The sequence below is a fragment of the Aquarana catesbeiana genome, linkage group LG07, assembly GCF_042186555.1.
Source record: "Aquarana catesbeiana isolate 2022-GZ linkage group LG07, ASM4218655v1, whole genome shotgun sequence".
Taxonomy (NCBI): Eukaryota; Metazoa; Chordata; class Amphibia; order Anura; family Ranidae; genus Aquarana; species Aquarana catesbeiana.
In genome coordinates, this window is record NC_133330.1 from 2,466,795 (window position 1) to 2,488,434 (window position 21,640).

At 49.5% G+C, this 21,640-nt stretch overlaps 1 protein-coding gene across 3 annotated transcripts in view; it reads left to right on the forward strand.

The window, feature by feature from the left end:
- Positions 1-21,640, forward strand: part of LOC141102610 (inositol 1,4,5-trisphosphate-gated calcium channel ITPR1) — a gene marked incomplete at its 5' end in the record, with an annotated part of 103,394 nt that overhangs the window by 33,883 nt on the left and 47,871 nt on the right. For 2 of the 3 annotated variants that reach the window (XM_073591513.1, XM_073591514.1), the window contains 7 exon segments: positions 3,564-3,611; positions 3,919-4,051; positions 4,901-5,088; positions 15,945-16,128; positions 16,648-16,895; positions 18,422-18,622; positions 20,435-20,545. In XM_073591513.1, coding sequence (XP_073447614.1) covers positions 3,564-3,611; positions 3,919-4,051; positions 4,901-5,088; positions 15,945-16,128; positions 16,648-16,895; positions 18,422-18,622; positions 20,435-20,545 — 1,113 coding nt within the window. 3 annotated transcript variants of the gene reach the window in all.

The window sequence follows — 21,640 nt, forward strand, 5'->3', positions numbered from 1 at the left end:
GGCTCTCTGGGGACCCTGAACTAAGTGAGAGGCTCTCTGGGGACCCTGATGCAAGGGGGGCTCTCTGGGGACCCTGATGCAAGGGGGGGAGGCTCTCTGGGGACCCTGATGTAAGGGGGAGGCTCTCTGGGGACCCTGATGCAAGGGGGAGGCTGTCTGGGGACCCTGATGCAAGGGGGAGGCTGTCTGGGGACCCTGATGCAAGGGGGAGGCTGTCTGGGGACCCTGATGCAAGGGGGAGGCTGTCTGGGGACCCTGATGCAAGGGGGAGGCTGTCTGGGGACCCTGATGCAAGGGGGAGGCTGTCTGGGGACCCTGATGCAAGGGGGAGGCTGTCTGGGGACCCTGATGCAAGGGGGAGGCTGTCTGGGGACCCTGATGCAAGGGGGAGGCTGTCTGGGGACCCTGATGCAAGGGGGAGGCTGTCTGGGGACCCTGATGCAAGGGGGAGGCTCTCTGGGGATATATATACACACACATATATTATTGTATATACATGTGTATGCCCACCCAAGCGTATGACTTTCTTTACCACGCTGCTATGGGCTTTAGCCCCAGATCTTTTGTACACCTAGCAATGCCCCCTGGGTTCCTCCCCTAAAAAAATCATTACATAAGGGATTGTAAGTAGTTAAGTGAAGTAAAAAAAGAGTTGCACCCAAGCACATAAAATTGAGGCCCCCCCCCCACCCCCCCACATGTACAAACGCTACACGTGGGAACATGGATTGCGATGCACGTCTTACATCTCGCTGCGCAAACCGCCTCCTAGACTCAAAGCTAATTGGTCATGCCCTGCACCCACACTTCAAGGCATTTTGATATTTGCATAACTCCTCCCACTGCTTGTATCAGGACTCGGGAGGACTGAGGTAGCATGATAATTTCAGGAATCTATGTACAGCCCCCTGCTGGCCCCTCCCACCAGCCATGATCTGCCTGCATTGCATAGAGAAACACAGAAACTTGGTGATGACATCACAGTGTATAAAATAAGATCTGCAATAAAAAAAAAAAGTAAATTAGTATATTGGTGGGTGATGGGGAAGACTAAATATAAAAAGATCAGACTGAAGGTTGTATGTCCCGTCTCATTAGTCAGATGTTATGGTCGATGTTCTGGGTGTCTGAGGAGCTCAGCTGTCGTCTGTCTATCCGGGTGGATTGGAGCATTTGTTGGACAGACAGCCCCCCCCCAGACATGGGAGCCCCCGGAGGTCTCCAGATGTGGAGACGATTCCCAGCCTCAGGCGGAGGGACTTTCCTGCTGATTCACCCGGAGACTTGTGTGGGAGATTAACCCTTCCCTGGCTGGATGTCTGGGAACACATTGTTGGGACCCCCTCGGAATCGGACGCACTCACACTTTCCTCATATCGGTGTTTTAACCATTTGGGTCCGTTCAGGAAGGTCCCCCCAACCCCCTTCATAGAAGAACCCTCATAGCTGTTCCTCAGCCTGTCAGATGAGAAAATCTGAAACTGGGGGGGGGGGGGCTCCAGTGATGCAATGGGGTCTTAGGAGGGTGTCTATGGGAATGTTTGACCATTCTTCCAGAAGTGAATTTGTGAGGTCAGGCACTGATGTTGGATGAGAAGGCCTGGCTCACTCTCTCTGTTCTAAGTCATCCCAAAGGTGTTCTATTGGGTTGAGGTCAGGACTCTGTGCAGGCCAGTCAAGGTCCTCCACCTCAAACTCACTCATCCATGTCTTTATGGACCTTGCTTTATGCTCTAGTGCGCAGTCATGTTGGAACAGGAAGGGGCCGTCCCCAAACTGTTCCCACAATTTGGGAGCATGAAATGTCCAAAATGTCTTGGTATGCTGACGCCTTAAGAGTTCCCTTCACTGAAACTAAGGGGCCAAACCCAACCCCTGAGGAGCCAAGCCCAACCCCTGAAAAATAACCCCCACACCATAATCCCCCTCCACCAAATGATTTAGACCAGTGCGCAAAGCAAGGTCCATAAAGACATGGATGAGCGAGTTTGGGGTGGAGGAACTTGACTGACCTGCACAGAGTCCTGACCTCAACCTGTTAAAACACCTTTGGGATGAATTAGAGTGGAGACTGCGAGCCAGGCCTTCTCATCCAACATCAGCGCCTGACCTCACAAATGCTCTTCTGGAAGAATGGTCAAACATTCCCATAGACACCCTCCTAAACCTTGTGGACGGCCTTCCCAGAAGAGTTGAAGCTGTTATATTATTGTCAATATTGAACCCTCCGGACCAAGACTGGGATGTCATTAAAGTTCATGTGTGTAAAGGCAGGTGTCCCAATACTTTTGGTCATATAGTGTATATCATTACCGTCCAATCAATGGTCCCTATCTCACATACATCATTCTCTGCCCTCAAGCTTTGAATCCATGGTCCCGAACGCCTACATCAGTCCCCGCCCTTGAGGAGCTGGAAATTTAAGGTCCCCGTCTCTCATACACATTAGGACCCATTATCCTACCAGCGTGTATTTGGAGTGTGGGAGGAAATCGGAGGAAATCAATAAAAACACGGGAAGAGCATGCAGACTCCATGCAAGTAGTGTCCTGTTGGTCTTCCATGAGAAATTATAATAAAGGTCCACCCCAAGATCTTCACCTAAAGATGTGCATTTGTGAAGGGTCAGATCTCCGGTACATCCGCCAACAAATCATTCATTTAATATACAGTGAACTTTCCTCGCCATTCAATGAAACGAGCGCCCATTCCAACATTCCGCGAGATCCTAAAACAAATTCTGATCTAGATACCGGTCAACACGGCATTTTATAGTCCTGAAATGGTGAATGTTAGAAGATTGGCTTGGTAACATTGACCACTCTGATCTGGACAAACTCAACATTTCCCATCCAGTCACACATTCGCTGTACAAATTGACCAACAGGCAGATTGAAATGTCCCCGACTCTGGATTGCCGGCAAATGTTGGCGGCCGCTTTACTCATATTTGCCGGAATTATTTATAAGAGGACTTCGACAAAGTATTGGGTAACCGGCAGGGTTCTGTCTTCTCAGGAGAAGCTTCTACCTCACCAAAGAGCTCCAACACCTAAAGAGCAAGTTATTAAATCATCTGAGTTTATTATTTTTTTATTTCTGTAGAGCTTTATCAACTGTTGGGGCAGATGGTGAGGCCAGGGTCAGTTTAAGACATGGGCATCGTATTGGCACATGGGGGGGAAACTGGAGTACCTTGAGGCAACCCAGGCAAGCATGGGGAGAACATGCAAACTCCATGCAGATAAGGTCCTGACCAGAATTCAAACCACGGACCACAGTGCTTCAAGACAGAGGAGTTGACCACAAAGTCACAATGAACTATAAGGTGGAGGTAAGTTGAGAGCAAAACAAGTTCAGTGGACCAATGTTTGGGATGGCATATAGAAGGAGCTTGTATGGTTAGGGCCCTTACCCCCCCCCCCCCCCCCAACCTCCATCATTACCATCTCCTAACCTTTCCCAAATCACCACCTACATGTCTTCCTGCCCTCGTCTTATTGTGGGGAGGTCCGGGGTGGTTGATATGCTCAGTTTATGAATTTGATTTCTGCATGGTCACAGGATCCTGGTCAGGCCCAGTCTGTGAGGCAACTGGAAGATATCAAGAGGGTACGTACACTGGCAGCCATGGCAGAACGTAGGTTGTGTCCTCATTGTCTTCTACTCATCAGTCTGTCTGCTGTTTTCTTCGGCATTAGTTGAGGTGTTGTGTGTGTAGGTTTTGTCTTTGGTGTACCTCAGGGTCTGTCATGGCGGCTTTCATTGACCTCGGTTGCATCGTCTTTGCTCCCGTTGTTCGTATTACTGAATTGTCTCCATTTAAAAAGTTCCAGTTGGGATTTCTCACACCCACCTGGAAGATCCAGAGGTTCCCCATTTAGTCTTCCCTGGATCATGTTTCTTTTTCTCCTTGCAGGGGGAAGCACTCCGGGTTATTTTGGTGAACCGCTATCACGGGACCGTCAAACAAAGCGGAAGAAGGGAAAGCCTCACCAGCTTTGGGAATGGACCGTTAACTGGAGGTGTCGGTGGGAAGCCTGGTGGTGGAGGCAAGTCTCTTTTCTTATGGAGATCAGATTAGCTGAAAGCTGGCCATACACTAGAGGAATATTGTTCAGAAATGTTGGTTTTCAAATCACTGGGTAAAATCGATATTCATTTTCAAACGCAGTGACCAGAAAATTTGGAGGAGCAGGACAGAATTTTTCTTGACTAAGTTCAAGAAATTGCATTTGTTCCAAAATCGAATGTTAAAAGCAAACATTTTGAACGAAGTTTGTGAAGACACCAAATGAGAATTTTTGTATGAATGTTCGGATTGGTGTATGGTCCACCCAAACTGCATGGAAATACTAGAGACGATCCCCAAATCAATGGAGGACCCTGGCCCCCAGGGAAAAAATGCCCCCAAAAATGGTGTAAGTAGGGTAATGGACCCCAAAAGAGAATAGCCCCCAAATCATTGGTGTCAGTGGGATTGTGTCCCCCTGGAGGAAATAGCTCCTCAATTTTATTGGTGTCAAGTGTGATAATGGATGCCAGGAGAGAATAGCCCCCCCCCCCCCCAAACCAGTGGGACCGTGGTCCATAGGGGAGGCCTTCAATTCATTGGTGTCAGGGAGATCACGGCCCTCTGGAGGGAATGGAGATGTTTCTCTCTCTCTCTCTCTCTCTCTCTCTCTCTCTCTCTCTCTCTCTCGCTTCTCTTGCTCCTCCCTCGCTCCTCTCTTTTTCTCGCTCCTCTCTCGCTCCTCTCTCGCTCCTCTCTCGCTCCTCTCTCGCGCCTCTCTCGCGCCTCTCTCGCTCCTCTCTCGCTCCTCTCTCGCGCCTCTCTCTCTCTCTCTCTCTAATATGTTTTTTTTGACAAACACTCTAATGGGATTCTCTTCTACCCGTAGCTGGCTCTAATTCGGGAAATTTAAGCCGAGGGGAGATGAGTATGTCTGACGTTCAGTGCCACCTCGATAAGGAAGGGGCTTCGGATCTCGTCATCGACCTCATCATGAACGCCACCAGTGACCGCGTGTTCCACGAGAGCATCCTTTTGGCGATTGCGCTTCTTGAAGGCGGTAATACGACTATTCAGGTGAGGTCCAAATATCGGAGCCGTGGCTCAGGAACTGTTCTTTGTGAGGACCAGTTCACACCATAGAAACGCACTCCGGATGCTTTTCTGCAATGCGTGTTTTTTTTCAGTCCAGTGCATCCCCCCCCCCCCCCTCTTTTTTTCTTAACCATAAAGGAAATGTGTGTTCCAGTGCGTTTTTGATGCTTTTTACAGCATTTCAGTTCAGGAAAAATGCAGCATGTTCTACTTTTTTTTAATTCTTTTTCTGGAACGCACTGGGACTGCAGGCACTGCTGTGAACTACGCCATTAAAAACCATATAAACTACTTTCTATGCGTTTTTGAGGCAGAAAACAACGCACTGGACTGCATGTGGTGTGAACTGGCCCTCAATGTTGGCTCTTGTGCCGGAAGAGGAACGTCCGGTGTTATGTTGTATATTCGCCCCCTCCCTGTATCTGTAGCTTTTGAGGCATTGCGTTTCACTACCTATTGGCTCCCTGCAAGGTCTCGGAGTCGAGCTTATTGAAGGTGTTTTTCCTCTACATCGTTATTTGTGACTAAAATAGAAAGGGACTCCGGGCAAAATCTTTCTCATTTTTGTCTAAAAGGCAAATTTCCCGTTCATGACAAACTTCATATACACGTGTCGCTTTTTTTAGGCTGTCGTTCCCTCTGAAAAAATGTTATTACATTGTATCATTCTTCACGCTGTGGACAAATGTCAGCCGTTCTCAAATAAAATTAATGTCTCTTTTTTTTTTTTTTTGTTTTGTTTTTTCCCACAAATGGATTTCTTTTGGTGGTATTTGATCACCTCTGCGTTTTATTTTTTTTTGTTTTTTTTTTTAAACTATAAACAAAGTCAACAATTTTGCAGAGAATTTTTTTTTGTTTTTTTTTTTAAACTATAAACAAAGTCAACAATTTTGCAGAGAATTTTTTTTTTTTTTTTTTTTTAACTTTTTTGCTATAATATTCCAAAAAAATACATTAAAAAACTTAATTAGTTTAGGCCAGTGTGTATTCTTGTACATATTTTTGGTAAAAAAAAATTGCAATGAGCGTATATTGTTTGGTTTGCTCAAAAGTTATAGCGTGTACAAAATAGGGGATATATTTATGGCATTTTTATAAATTTTTGTTGTTTTTACTAGTAATGGCGGTGATCAGTAATTTTTTTTTTTTTTTGCGGGACTGCGGCAGATCGGACACTTTTGACACTATATTTTGGGACCGTTGACAATTATATACAGTGATCGGTGCTACACTGATTACTGTATAAATGTCACTGGCAGGAAAAGGGGGAGGGGAGAGTGCGCGGCGCGCGGGAAGGTGTCTGCTGTTCAACTTTCCAGAAAAAATGTGAACACTTTAAAGAACCCGGCTGACATTTGGACACAGTTCTGAGGAAGATGCAATGTAATGATCTCCCATCAGAAGTAACGACAGCCTAAAAAAAGTTCCTTGTGTATATTATGATACAAGAAAACCTAACTGTATACACATTTCCAGGGGCGGAGAGGAGATCCAATCAGCTTCTAGTTTTAATTTTCAAAGCTTAGTTGAGCAAATAAAGGATAGAAGCGGGTTTGGTTGCCGCCAGACCAGGAATAGAGGGGAAATCTTCCAAAGGGGACACTAGTTCTGGTCAAACCCAGGGGTTCCCTCACTTCTCATTTCCTGTTTTGGCGATGGGACAGGAAATGACGGTAAATCTACCCAATTGGGACACAAGTTAAAAAAAACTGACGAAGGTCAATAACCTCCCTTCATCCAAAATGAAAAGTAAAGGTTTTTTTTTTTTTTGCCTTTTTAGTTATTTAAATTTCCCCTTGGTTCCTGTCCACAGAGACAGTTCTGTCTGGAACAAAGTCAGGTAAATCTCCCTAAAGGGGTCACGACATCAATAAAATCTATAATCAAAGTACCGGCAGTCTGATCAAAGCATTGGAGGATCAAAGGAACGGCGAGTGCTGAGCGCGGACCGGCATGGACAAAAGGCAGGTTTGCTTTAAAGTTCCCCTCCGGGGCAAAATGGTCTCTTTTAGCTTTGGACAGAGCAGAGAAGACCTGGAACCCTCTGTCGGGTTTTTATTGGTGTCTGTGCCCCTGCTGGGGAGATTTCCCCTCACTTCCTGCTGGGACTTTTACGGCTGGCATTTTATGTAAATCCCAAATCCATTTTTCACTGTTCGTTGGCTGATGACCTGCTTATCTGATAGGCAGCCCAATGGCCAATTAAGAGTGCATATGGAAGGCCGACAACGCTGTCGCTAAGAGCCTGGCATTGGTGTTAGCCTGGAACAGGAAGTGCTGCCGCCTGGCGGGATCTCCAGGGAAAGGAACTTTCTACAAAAAAAAAAAATATTAGAAAACAGTATACAGTGAAGAATGATGCCATATTGGAGGGGGGGGGGAGAATGTGTGTGTATTCTCTGTGATAAAAAATACAAATACATTTATAGCTGTAAAAAATAAATACATATAGTGCTGTGAAAAAATAAATATAGCGTGTGTGTGTGTGTATATGTATATGTGTGTATGTATATATATATATATATATATATATATATATATATATATATATATATGTATGTGTGTGTGTATATATGTATTCATTTTGTGTGTGTTTTTTTTTTTTTTTTTTATATATAGATATATAGATATATATCTATAGATATATAGATATATATCTATATATCTATAGATATATATCTATATATAGATATATCTATATATATCTATATATAGATATATATATATATATCACGCAGTATTTATGTTTTTTGTTTTTTTTTCACGTCCTTCTATAATATATACACATACAGGATATTTTTTTACATATAATATTTTTTTTAGAGCACAAAATTTTATATATATAAAATATATATATATATATTTTTTTTATTCACAGCACTATATTTTGTTTTATTTTTTTTTCAGAGATGTCTATATCTCTCTCCTGAGGGCCTTGGTGTTGTAAGGTGTAATCACAACTTTTCAGCTCAAAGGCTGAGACCTCATATATAAGCTGGGAAAGGGATGTGAATGGCACTTGATTCTTTTCAGAATGTGAATGGAGGAGCTGTGACTGGACCCTGTGACCTCTGATGACAATTGTAGTCCCCCCCCCCCAATCCTCATCCTCGTGTCCCTGCACGGTGCAGCTGGAGAGGTGTGTGCGGTCTCCTACAGGCAGCAGGCGGCAGGTTATGTAAGGTCTATTTATATCAGCTGGCTGAAGGCAGGAGGTTTAATGAGCTGCTGGCCTCATTCCCCTCGGTGCCAGGCTGTGCTGCGTGCGTCACTGCGCTCTGCTGAGCAAGACGAGCAGTTTCCATGGCTGCGCTGCTCCCCCCCCCCCCCCCCACCCCCGGAGACTCTATTCTTTCTTCCAGATAAAGGGCTTTGCTGGATCCACTGTCTGCAGCCTGCAGCACTGCGCACCTCCAATACAGATCGATGCGCTTGTGCCGGCTGGGGGGGGGTCTGTTTGAAGTCTCCGAACACAAATATAAAGACGCATGCAGCAGCAGCCGCTCAATGTGCGCTTTATTATTCAGCTGACCCACTGCACAAAAAGAGTCGGCCAGCAATGAGCATGCAGCAGTTCACAAACTCACTATAGAGTCGCTGGTGAGGGAAAAGCACAGTGCTGTAGAAGTTCGTCCTCCACCCTCGTCAGACCGGGGCCCTGTCTATTCTTCCTAAACCTTTCTTGTCCCAACAGTAAAAAAAAAAAAAATGATACAATGGAACTATAATAATTCATTGGTGGTAGTGGACCCCAGAAGTCCTTCAAATGGTTAATGTCTGTGGTATAGGGGCCACCAGGGAACCATGGCCCCAAATAATGGTGATGGTGGGAATATCCCTTCAATTCATTGGTATAGTGGCCCCTAGAAGACAATAGCTCCCATACATTGTTGGTGTCATTGGCATAGTGGCCCCTAGAAGACAATAGTTCCCATACATTGTTGGTGTAATTGGCATAGTGAACCCGAGAAGAAAATGGCTCCTCATGTCATTGGTATGATGTGAGATCATGGCCCCCAGAAAAGAATAGCCCCGTAAATCATTGTTGTCAGTGGGGTAGTGGACCCTAGAAGAGAATAGCCCTTCAAATGATTGGTGTTGTTGGGAGGGGGGGCACCATGTATGAATAGTCCCCTAATCATTGGTTTCAGTGGGTTCTTGGCCCCCAGGAGAGAAAAACCTCTCAAATTGTTCATGTCAGTGGTATATGGACCACCAAGCAACTATAGCCTCCAAATTATTGCTGTCAGGGGGGATAGTGCCCCCAGCACAGAATAACCCCATAAATAATTGGTGTCGGTGGTATAGTGGACCCTAGATGAGAATAGCCTCTCATGTAATTGGTGTCATTGGGATAGTGGCATCCAGAGGAGAATAGCCTCTCAAATCATTAATGCCAGTGGGACAGGGGCCACCAGGGACTAATAGCCCCCCAAATCATTGGTGTCAATGTGATCGTGGCCCCAGAAGAGAAAAGCGCCTCAACTTATTGGGATCGTGACCCCCCAGAAAATAGCCCTGTAAATTGTTGGTGTCATTGGGATACTGGACCCTAGAAGAGAATATCCCCTCAAATCATTGGTGTCAGTGGATTAGAGGCCAGCATGGATGAATAGCCCCTCAAATCATTGGTATCAGTGGATTAGAGGCCACCATGGATGAATAGTCCCCAAATCATTGAGAATGGCCCCATAAATAATTGGTGTCCGTAGGATAGTTGACCCTAGAAAATAATAGCTCCTCAAATCATTGGTTCCAGTGTGCTTATGGTACCCAGGAGAAAAAAGTCCCCCAAATTGCTAATGTCGGTGGTATATAGGGCCACCAGGGAACCATAGCCTTCAAATTAGTGGACCCTAGATGACAATAGCCTCTCAGATCCTTGCTGTCATTGGGATTGTGGCCTCCAGAGGAGAATAGCCTCTCAAATCATTGGTGTCTGGGAGAGGGGTCACCAGGGACTAATGACCCTCAAATAATTGGTGTCAGTTGGACTATGGCCCCCAGGGGAGAAGAGCCCCTCAATTCATTAGGATTATGGCCCCAGAAAAGAATAGTTCGCAAATTGTTGGTGTCTTGGGATAATTGGCCCTAGCAGAGAGTAGCCCCGCAAATCATTGGTGTTGGTAGAGAAGCCACCAGGGATGACCCAAATTATTGATACAAGTGGGGTAGTGGCCCCCTGCAGAGAATAGCCCCATAAATAATTGGTGTCGGTGGGATAGTAATAGCCCTTCAAATCACTGGTTTCAATGGTAGAGAGGCCACCAGGGATGAATAGCCCCCAAATCATTGGTGTCGGTGATGGTACTTATCTGGGCTTAGGACAGGCACCAGCACTGCCCACCTATAACCGTTGGAGATCCTGCGCTCTGCCTGGCTATTTCTCCTAATGACATTTTTCTGTGGTCAGGGGCAGCAGCAATGGAACCATTTCAGGTCCCTCAGGTGCAGATAAAAATACCCATGGAGTTATATCAGCCAGGAGGCCTTCATTCATAAATGGTAGTTGTATCCTGGCCTTTTGGTGACGCAGTGGGCGGGGCCCATCGGAGGATGGGTTGGTCCTCCATCGGGCTGGTCTGAATGCATTTCTGTCAGAGCAGAAAGGAAGCTGTGGCCCAGCAGGAGGGATATTGATGTCCTGTGGTTGAGAGCCTCAGCTGCAGAACATCATGAAACCATGTAACCGTCTGTATGGTCCATTAGCACGGACAAATGGCGTCCTGCCGTCCAATAACTTGTGTCTTAACCCTTTTCCATTCTAGAAGGGGTAGGGAAGGGTTAAAATTCCTGCATTTGGTTTTTGTTTTAATGGTTCAATTTGTAGAGTTTTCCTCTGTAGACACAACAGGAAGTGAGGTGAATTATCTCTCCATGGAAAGTCCCTCATAGTCATCAGAACAGGTATCCTCCCGGGAAGATCCCCCCCCCCCCTCCTTCCCTCCTGTTCCATCTCTGGAAGATCTCCCCTTCACCCCGCCCCCCCAAATTGGACAATGCAGAAGCAGCAGCTTATACCAGAGGTTGTCCTTTTGTGCTTCCCTACTGCAAGGTTGTTCACTGTGTTAGACTGACAGCATTGTGAAAAATTGTAATAATAAGTCTGCATTACACATCCCCCAATACAAATGTTCTCATGCTGCTAAAGCACATCCTCTATATACTGTGTGTTTGTATATGTGTGTGTGTAAAATATACACAAGTATATATATTTCAGTTACTTATGTAGCGCTGCCAATTTACGCAGCGCTTTACATATACATTGTACATTCACATCAGTCCCTACCCTCAAGGAGCTTACAATCTAAGGTCCCAACTCACATTCATATACTGGGGACAATTTAGAGAGGATCCGATTATCCTCCCAGCATGTCCTTCGAGTGTGGGAGGAAACCGGAGAACCCGGAGGAGACCCAACACAGGGAGAACATGCAAACTCCAGGCAGATGGTGTCGTGGTTGTACCAGCAACTTTTCCTGCTAGGTGAAAGTTCGACCCACTCCACCACTGTGTGTATATATATATATGTGTGTATATATGTGTGTATGTGTATATATGTGTGTGTGTGTGTGTGTGTGTGTATATATATGTGTATATGTATGTGTGTGTGTATATATGTGTATATGTGTGTATGTGTATATATATATATATTATAATCACACACACTATATTTATTTTGGTTTTGATTGCTTGTCTAGAGAAATCCATTCCTGCCACTATGACTCTCCCGAAATATCATGGCTGTCGCCTGGTAATCCACGCCCTTCCCATCCCGCCTCCTATGCGGACCATGTGACAGCGCCCTTCCCATCCCGCCTCCTATGCGGACCATGTGACAGCGCCCTTTCCATCCGGACCATGTGACAGCGCCCTTCCCATCCCGCCTCCTATGCGGACCATGTGACAGCGCTCTTTCCATCCGGACCATGTGACAGCGCCCTTCCCATCCCGCCTCCTATGCGGACCATGTGACAGCGCCCTTCCCATCCCGCCTCCTATGCAGACCATGTGACAGCGCCCTTCCCATCCCGCCTCCTATGCGGACCATGTGACAGCGCCCTTCCCATCCCGCCTCCTATGCAGACCATGTGACAGCGCCCTTCCCATCCCGCCTCCTATGCGGACCATGTGACAGCGCCCTTCCCATCCCGCCTCCTATGCGGACCATGTGACAGCGCCCTTCCATCCCGCCTCCTATGCGGACCATGTGACAGCGCCCTTCCATCCCGCCTCCTATGCGGACCATGTGACAGCGCCCTTCCCATCCCGCCTCCTATGCGGACCATGTGACAGCGCCCTTCCCATCCCGCCTCCTATGCGGACCATGTGACAGCGCCCTTCCATCCCGCCTCCTATGCGGACCATGTGACAGCGCCCTTCCATCCCGCCTCCTATGCGGACCATGTGACAGCGCCCTTCCCATCCCGCCTCCTATGCGGACCATGTGACAGCGCCCTTCCATCCCGCCTCCTATGCGGACCATGTGACAGCGCCCTTCCCATCCCGCCTCCTATGCAGACCATGTGACAGCGCCCTTCCCATCCCGCCTCCTATGCGGACCATGTGACAGCGCCCTTCCCATCCCGCCTCCTATGCAGACCATGTGACAGCGCCCTTCCCATCCCGCCTCCTATGCAGACCATGTGACAGCGCCCTTCCCATCCCGCCTCCTATCCGGACCATGTGACAGCGCCCTTCCCATCCCGCCTCCTATGCAGACCATGTGACAGCGCCCTTTCCATCCGGACCATGTGACAGCGCCCTTCCCATCCCGCCTCCTATGCAGACCATGTGACAGCGCCCTTTCCATCCGGACCATGTGACAGCGCCCTTCCCATCCCGCCTCCTATGCGGACCATGTGACAGCGCCCTTCCCATCCCGCCTCCTATGCGGACCATGTGACAGCGCCCTTCCCATCCCGCCTCCTATGCGGACCATGTGACAGCGCCCTTCCCATCCCGCCTCCTATGCGGACCATGTGACAGCGCCCTTCCCATCCCGCCTCCTATGCGGACCATGTGACAGCGCCCTTCCCATCCCGCCTCCTATGCAGACCATGTGACAGCGCCCTTCCCATCCGGACCATGTGACAGCGCCCTTCCCATCCGGACCATGTGACAGCGCCCTTCCCATCCGGACCATGTGACAGCGCCCTTCCCATCCCGCCTCCTATGCGGACCATGTGACAGCGCCCTTCCCATCCCGCCTCCTATGCAGACCATGTGACAGCGCCCTTCCCATCCCGCCTCCTATGCGGACCATGTGACAGCGCCCTTCCCATCCCGCCTCCTATGCGGACCATGTGACAGCGCCCTTCCCATCCTGCCTCCTATGCGGACCATGTGACAGCGCCCTTCCCATCCCGCCTCCTATGCGGACCATGTGACAGCGCCCTTCCCATCCCGCCTCCTATGCGGACTAGGGCTGAAACAACTAATCGATTAATCGACAACTAATCGATTATGAAATTAATCGATTACTATTTTCATAATCGATTAATCGGCCAGTAACATAATTGGGTTAAAAATAAAAAAATTAGCCCTTTATAGTGCAAAAAAGAGCAAATAATCGCTACTGTAAATATTACTTTCACAGTTCTACAGTAAAAAAAATTAACCCCTTACAGTAGCGATTATTTGCTTTTTTTGTACTATAAAGGGCTCATTTTAGTTTTTTTTAACCCCATTATGTTACTAAACGTCTTAGACCTGGTTCACATCTTTGTGTTTTTTGGTGTTTTTTGCAGAAACACACTACAGTTCATTTAACATGGTTTTCTATGGGACACGTTCACATCTATGCTTTTTTTCAGCCGCTGCGTATTTGGAAAGGGTCAAGGCTTTTTTGGTTCAATATACTTCAATGGAGAAGCTGCAGAAAAGCATGTAATGCGTTTTTGCAGCAATTTGTATTTTTTAATCTGCCCAACAACAAATTGGCCAAAAAACTGTATTTCTCTTCTAATAGTGTATACAGTATATCTCCCCCTAATAGTGTATATACAGTATATATCTTCTGTCTGTTATTCTCAGAGTGGATTCAATATTTTGCTCCCTAACCATATAGTTGGTTGTTTATATTTACCACTGCATAGAGATATTTAAGAATAAGTTGCTTTTTTTTTTTTAAACTTTACATATTACCTAAATTATACACCACACTTTTTTTTTTTAAGGTTATTAACCGATTAATCGATTAATCGAAACAATAATCGACCAACTAATCGATTATGAAAATAATCGTTAGTTGCAGCCCTAATGCGGACCATGTGACAGCGCCCTTCCCATCCCGCCTCCTATGCGGACCATGTGACAGCGCCCTTCCCATCCCGCCTCCTATGCGGACCATGTGACAGCGCCCTTCCCATCCCGCCTCCTATGCGGACCATGTGACAGCGCCCTTCCCATCCCGCCTCCTATGCGGACCATGTGACAGCGCCCTTCCCATCCCGCCTCCTATGCAGACCATGTGACAGCGCCCTTCCCATCCGGACCATGTGACAGCGCCCTTCCCATCCGGACCATGTGACAGCGCCCTTCCCATCCCACCTCCTATGCAGACCATGTGACAGCGCCCTTTCCATCCGGACCATGTGACAGCGCCCTTCCCATCCCGCCTCCTATGCGGACCATGTGACAGCGCCCTTCCCATCCCGCCTCCTATGCGGACCATGTGACAGCGCCTTTCCCATCCCGCCTCCTATGCGGACCATGTGACAGCGCCCTTCCCATCCCGCCTCCTATGCGGACCATGTGACAGCGCCCTTCCTATCCCGCCTCCTATGCGGACCATGTGACAGCGCCCTTCCCATCCGGACCATGTGACAGCGCCCTTCCCATCCGGACCATGTGACAGCGCCCTTCCCATCCGGACCATGTGACAGCGCCCTTCCCATCCGGACCATGTGACAGCGCCCTTCCCATCCGGACCATGTGACAGCGCCCTTCCCATCCGGACCATGTGACAGCGCCCTTCCCATCCCGCCTCCTATGCGGACCATGTGACAGCGCCCTTCCCATCCCGCCTCCTATGCGGACCATGTGACAGCGCCCTTCCCATCCCGCCTCCTATGCGGACCATGTGACAGCGCCCTTCCCATCCCGCCTCCTATGCGGACCATGTGACAGCGCCCTTCCCATCCCGCCTCCTATGCGGACCATGTGACAGCGCCCTTCCCATCCCGCCTCCTATGCGGACCATGTGACAGCGCCCTTCCCATCCCGCCTCCTATGCGGACCATGTGACAGCGCCCTTCCCATCCCGCCTCCTATGCGGACCATGTGACAGCGCCCTTCCCATCCCGCCTCCTATGCGGACCATGTGACAGCGCCCTTCCCATCCCGCCTCCTATGCGGACCATGTGACAGCGCCCTTCCCATCCCGCCTCCTATGCGGACCATGTGACAGCGCCCTTCCCATCCCGCCTCCTATGCGGACCATGTGACAGCGCCCTTCCCATCCCGCCTCCTATGCGGACCATGTGACAGCGCCCTTCCCATCCCGCCTCCTATGCGGACCATGTGACAGCGCCCTTCCCATCCCGCCTCCTATGCGGACCATGTGACAGCGCCCTTCCCATCCCGCCTCCTATGCGGACCATGTGACAGCGCCCCTCCCATCCCGCCTCCTATGCGGACCATGTGACAGCGCCCTTCCCATCCCGCCTCCTATGCGGACCATGTGACAGCGCCCTTCCCATCCCGCCTCCTATGCGGACCATGTGACAGCGCCCTTCCCATCCCGCCTCCTATGCGGACCATGTGACAGCGCCCTTCCCATCCCGCCTCCTATGCGGACCATGTGACAGCGCTGTGCCCTCCTCTCTCCGCAGCATTCCTTCTTCTGCCGCCTCACCGAGGACAAGAAGTCGGAGAAGTTCTTTAAAGTTTTCTTCGATCGGATAAAAGTCGCCCAACAGGAAATCAAAGCCACCGTCACGGTGAACACCAGCGACCTCGGCAGCAAGAAGCGCGATGAGGAGCAATCTGAGAGGGAGACCCCGCACCGCAAGAGAGGTGGGGGGGGTGGCGATGGGAAGCGGGGGTGATGGGAAGGGGGAGGGGTGATGGGGAGGGGGGGGCTGATGAAGAGAAGTCCAGCCCAATGAAAGGCAATATTCTGAATGGGTTAAATCTGGTTTGCAGTTGTGAGCGGTAATAGCATGTAGTTGAGCCCCCCGGCAATATTCTGCAAAGTCTGAAGTAGGGGTGTACAGTGGCAAAACTTAGCACCCCCCCCCAAGTTTCATCTCCTCATGTTAGCTCAGTCATTAGAAAGGGGTCACTCCCCCGGGAAATCTTTCACTGGACCCCCTACTGCATCTTCTCACCTTGTGACTTGTTATGTTGAATTCTGATCATTGATGGGGGGGAAGAGACTGAGGAAATGCTTCCTTATACCTGCAGCAGATTGAAAACATCTCAAGCTAGGCAAAGTTACAATGTACAGTCTGATCACTGGGGGAGGGGAGACTGAGGACCTAGTCACTGATTGGAGGAGGTTTTTGTAAGGTGTCGGGAATTTTTTCTCTCCAGCCCAGGAGGCCGGTTTGCAGATCACGGAAGAGGCGAAGGATCAGCTGATTGAGGCCACTGTCGCCACCAAGAAGGCTTTCAACTCTTTCCGCCGGGAAGCCGATCCAGACGACCATTTCTCCGCTAATGAGGGAGGATTGGCTGAGAAAGGGCGGGACGAGCTGGAGATGAGCCCCATCATAACCATCATGCAGCCAATCCTGCGCTTCCTACAGCTGCTCTGCGAGAACCACAACAGGGACCTGCAGGTAAGTTGTGAATGGAGGGGTGGGGAAATCTCCCTATTGTGGGAGGGGCAGAGACACAAACTACTGAAGAAAATCTCCCCATTGTGGGAGGGGCAGAGACACAAACTACTGCAGGAAATCTCACCATTGTGGGAGGGGCAGAGACACAAACTACTGGAGGGAAATCTCCCCATTGTGGGAGGGGCAGAGACACAAACTACTGAAGGAAATCTCCCCATTGTGGGAGGGGCAGAGACACAGGAAATCTCCTCATTGTGGGAGGGGCAGAGACACAAACTACTGCAGGGAAATCTCCCCATTGTGGGAGGGGCAGAGACACAAACTACTGGAGGGAAATCTCCCCATTGTGGGAGGGGCAGAGACACAAACTACTGAAGGAAATCTCCCCATTGTGGGAGGGGCAGAGACACAGGAAATCTCCTCATTGTGGGAGGGGCAGAGACACAAACTACTGCAGGGAAATCTCATTGTGGGAGGGGCAGAGACACCACCTACTGAAGAAAATCTCTCCATTGTGGGAGGGGCAGAGACACAAACTACTGCAGGAAACCTCATCATTGTGGGAGGGGCAGAGACACAAACTACTGCAGGAAACCTCATCATTGTGGGAGGGGCAGAGACACAAACTACTGCAGGAAATCTCTCCATTGTGGGAGGGGCAGAGACACAAACTACTGCAGGAAATCTCATCATTGTGGGAGGGGCAGAGACACAAACTACTGCAGGAAATCTCTCCATTGTGGGAGGGGCAGAGACACAAACTACTGCAGGAAATCTCTCCATTGTGGGAGGGGCAGAGACACAAACTACTGCAGGAAATCTCTCCATTGTGGGAGGGGAAGAGACACAAACTACTGCAGGAAATCTCCCCATTGTGGGAGGGGCAGAGACACAAACTACTGCAGGAAATCTCATCATTGTGGGAGGGGCAGAGACACAAACTACTGCAGGAAATCTCCCCATTGTGGGAGGGGCAGAGACACAGGAAATCTCATCATTGTGGGAGGGGCAGAGACACAAACTACTGCAGGGAAATCTCATTGTGGGAGGAGCAGAGACACAAACTACTGCATGAAATCTCACCATTGTGGGAGGGGCAGAGACACAACTACTCGGGGGATTGGGAGGGGAATCTCACCACTGGGAAAAAGACATTGTGTGATTTAATGCTCTGGTGCCCATCCTTAATCAAATATTAGTTTGAAGTGATCCTTTAATTGAAAAACATTATTTTGCACATCTGACATTTAAATTGCGCTCCTGTGACAGTCCAGCTGCGGAGGTCCCCCACAGGAATTATCTATTGCTTTCAATGATCTGGGTTTGTCTTAAGCAGATTTTAGCTGGGGGGGGGGGGGGGGGTCACACTGTTGGACTATCAAGACCTATATTGAGTCCGATACCCACATTGTCCGCTGAGCTCCATTTAGAACTAAATATCACTTCTGGGTGGACTGACCCTCTAAATACTAATCTAGTTGCATTCAATGCGTTTTTTTTTTTTTTTTTTTTAATTATTTCTACAGAACTTCCTGCGCTGTCAGAACAACAAGACCAACTACAACCTGGTGTGCGAGACGCTGCAGTTCCTGGACTGTATCTGCGGGAGCACCACGGGGGGCCTGGGCCTGCTGGGCCTCTATATCAATGAGAAGAATGTGGCCCTCATTAACCAGACGCTGGAGAGCCTGACGGAGTACTGCCAGGGCCCGTGCCATGAGAACCAGGTGTGTATTCCTGGGGCCCCGCTGTCTGATTGGGCCCGTCTCTGTACACATTACATAAGGGCACTGCGCACATGTTGGGTGATTCCTGGAACGCTCTGTGACTTGTTATGTAATGTGCGGCTCTGGCGACACGCCTCAGGATGCCGTCCTGTACACGGCGTGCTTCGAAAGCCGCATGGCACCACGGGCGTGCCTGGCACACAGACTGCCGTCCCGCGCCGAGTCTGAACAAAGTGTGAAAGTTCTGAGGTCGAATAGTCGCTCAGCCGGTCTGGGTAGACGGGATCCTGCCAAGGACAAAGACTTGGCTTGGGGAGTGGAGATTTATGGTACCAACTCTCAGGAACACGGGCACAACCAGACTACGATCTACAGACGTATCGTCTTCTTTATATAATAACATTGGTGGTGGGAGAACGATCGTCTGTAGATTCAATCAATGTGTCCGACATCCTCCGAGCATCTCGTGGCCAACGCCACCTCCTATATACATCAGATCTGATAACCGATGTTCTATGACCTTGTGGAGGGATGAGGCCTCCCCTCCATGCGTCGCCCAGATATTAAATCGGCCCTTTCAGGGGTGGTAAATGTGGGGACACAATACCAGGAGACGCTGCTGCAGATTGTTTAAACCAAGTTGTTACATTTCCCGAGTCCATTGATTTTTGGCCCAGGACTAAATATTAACCTCTGATAGAATTCTCTGGGACATCTCTGGGTATGAAGTCTATTGGGGGGGGATCTTCACCATCTCTCCCCCAATTTAAAAGCTGGTCCCTCGCAAGGAAGGCCTCACCCCCTTCTAGAGGAAGTCAGCTTTTGTATGGGATGGAGGGGACTTGTAATCAAGAACCCCCCCTCCTCCTCCTTATTGGGGACCCCCACAAAGGTTTTGAGGAAAAGGAAAACTCTACACTGCTCCAAATTCAGATGCAGCTTCAAGGCGTCACCCAGGTGTGTGTTATATAAATGATACAATGTGTTCTTTTAATGTTGCATTTTAAAGTGCAAGTTTACTCCCCCCCCCCCCCCATTAAAACGGTAAAAAAACATCATACACTACCCCACCCCCTCTCCCGCCTCCGGCTGCTAGGTGGTGGGATCTGATGTCACTGCACAGCATGGAGCTGAGTGTAATCTGAGTCCTGAGCGGAGGGAATGGACAACCCCCCGCCCAAACACACACACACTCTCATAGGGAAACATACACAGCTAAGGCTGTCAATCACCTGCTGTGTGCTGGGAGGGCGGGGTCATCTCCCGGATTGTCTGGTGTCCCCCATAGGCTGTCAGTGACTCCTGCAGATATCTGAGGAACGAGAGAGCAGACAGGAATCGCACTCAGTGCTTTCAATGAGGTCAAATACACACTATAGAGGGATGTGCTTTGTTCATTTTTAAGTGACCCACTCCCTGCTGTGTCTTTATTTGTTGTGGTGGTTTTTTTTAGGGGGGGGGGGGGGTTTGTATTGGTCCGTGTCCCCCATGGCAGTGCCCAGATCCCCCCCATACCATTTCTTAAAAACTTGCATAGAAAATGGCCCGAAAAAAAGGATTCATCTTCTATGGATCTCTATGGGGGGGAGGGGTTTGGTGGATTTTATTTCTGGATTTACTCCGCAAAACAAGCTTTGTGTACGGCCGGCCCTGCAGACCTGTCAGAGCAGCAACTTTGTAGCAAATATTTGAGTTGTGATTTCTCTGGTTTTGTAGCGGTTCCATTGTTACATGGAATGTTTTCTATGTTGCTCATTCGCTGTATTCTACCTGCCGGTGTGACCTTCCCCTCCCCCCCTCTGTACCCCTCAGAACTGCATCGCCACCCACGAGTCCAACGGCATCGACATCATCACAGCATTGATCCTGAATGACATCAACCCGCTGGGCCGTAAGAGGATGGACCTGGTCCTGGAGCTCAAGGTGGGACCCTCCGCATGTCTTCTGTCCCCACCCTCTGTGTGTCCCCCCATCCCCCCCACCCCCATCCCCCATATGGTCACTTTAATTTTTCTTCCTGTGAAAAAAAAACCTAAAATGAGAGGCCATGATTGTCATCACTTTGTCTCTATGCAATGCAGGCAGATCATGGCTGGTGGGCGGGGCCAGCAGGGGGCTGTACATGGCTTCAAGAGCCCTCAGCTCTGATGCAACAGTGGGAGGAGTTATGCAAATATTAAAATACCTTGGTGGGTGGGTGTCAGTTTGGAGGAGTGGGCGTTCCCAGGTGTTTGTAGTTGGCTAACGCCCACATGTGATGCTGAGCCTCTGAAAGAATTTAAATCCAATGAATGTAAGGGGCTGGGCTAGTTAAAGGCTGGGGAGGAAAGTGCTAAATGATACCGGATGTTCTCAAGCCAGGAAAGGAGGCGGGGCTCTATCAGACTGGCTGCAGCTTCTAATGCACATTGTGAGAAGCTCACAGTGTGCAGGGAAATCAGTGGAAGCCGTTTCAGTCCAGGAGAGAAGGCGGTACACCTGTGCAAGACTGAAGGGGAGGAGCCTGTGCAAGCCTGAAGGGGGATGGGCCGGTACACCTGTGCAAGCCTGAAGGGGGAGGGGCCGGTACACCTGTGCAAGCCTGAAGGGGGAGGGGCCGGTACACCTGTGCAAGCCTGAAGGGGGAGGGGCCGGTACACCTGTGCAAGCCTGAAGGGGGAGGGGCCGGTACACCTGTGCAAGCCTGAAGGGGGAGGGGCCGGTACACCTGTGCAAGCCTGAAGGGGGAGGGGCCGGTACACCTGTGCAAGCCTGAAGGGGGAGGGGCCGGTACACCTGTGCAAGCCTGAAGGGGGAGGGGCCGGTACACCTGTGCAAGCCTGCAGGAGGGGGTGTTATCGGTGGAGTAGCGTCACTCGCTCTTTGATGATTTTCTGACTCGTTTCTTAATCCTTGTTTTGTAAAAAAGGAGACACAGAATACCTTTCCAGGAACACTCCCATTTACAGGGTGGCTGCGCTGCCTTGCAGAATTCCTTGGGCCCCAGTGCAGCCACCCTGACCTGCATGCTGCTCCCAG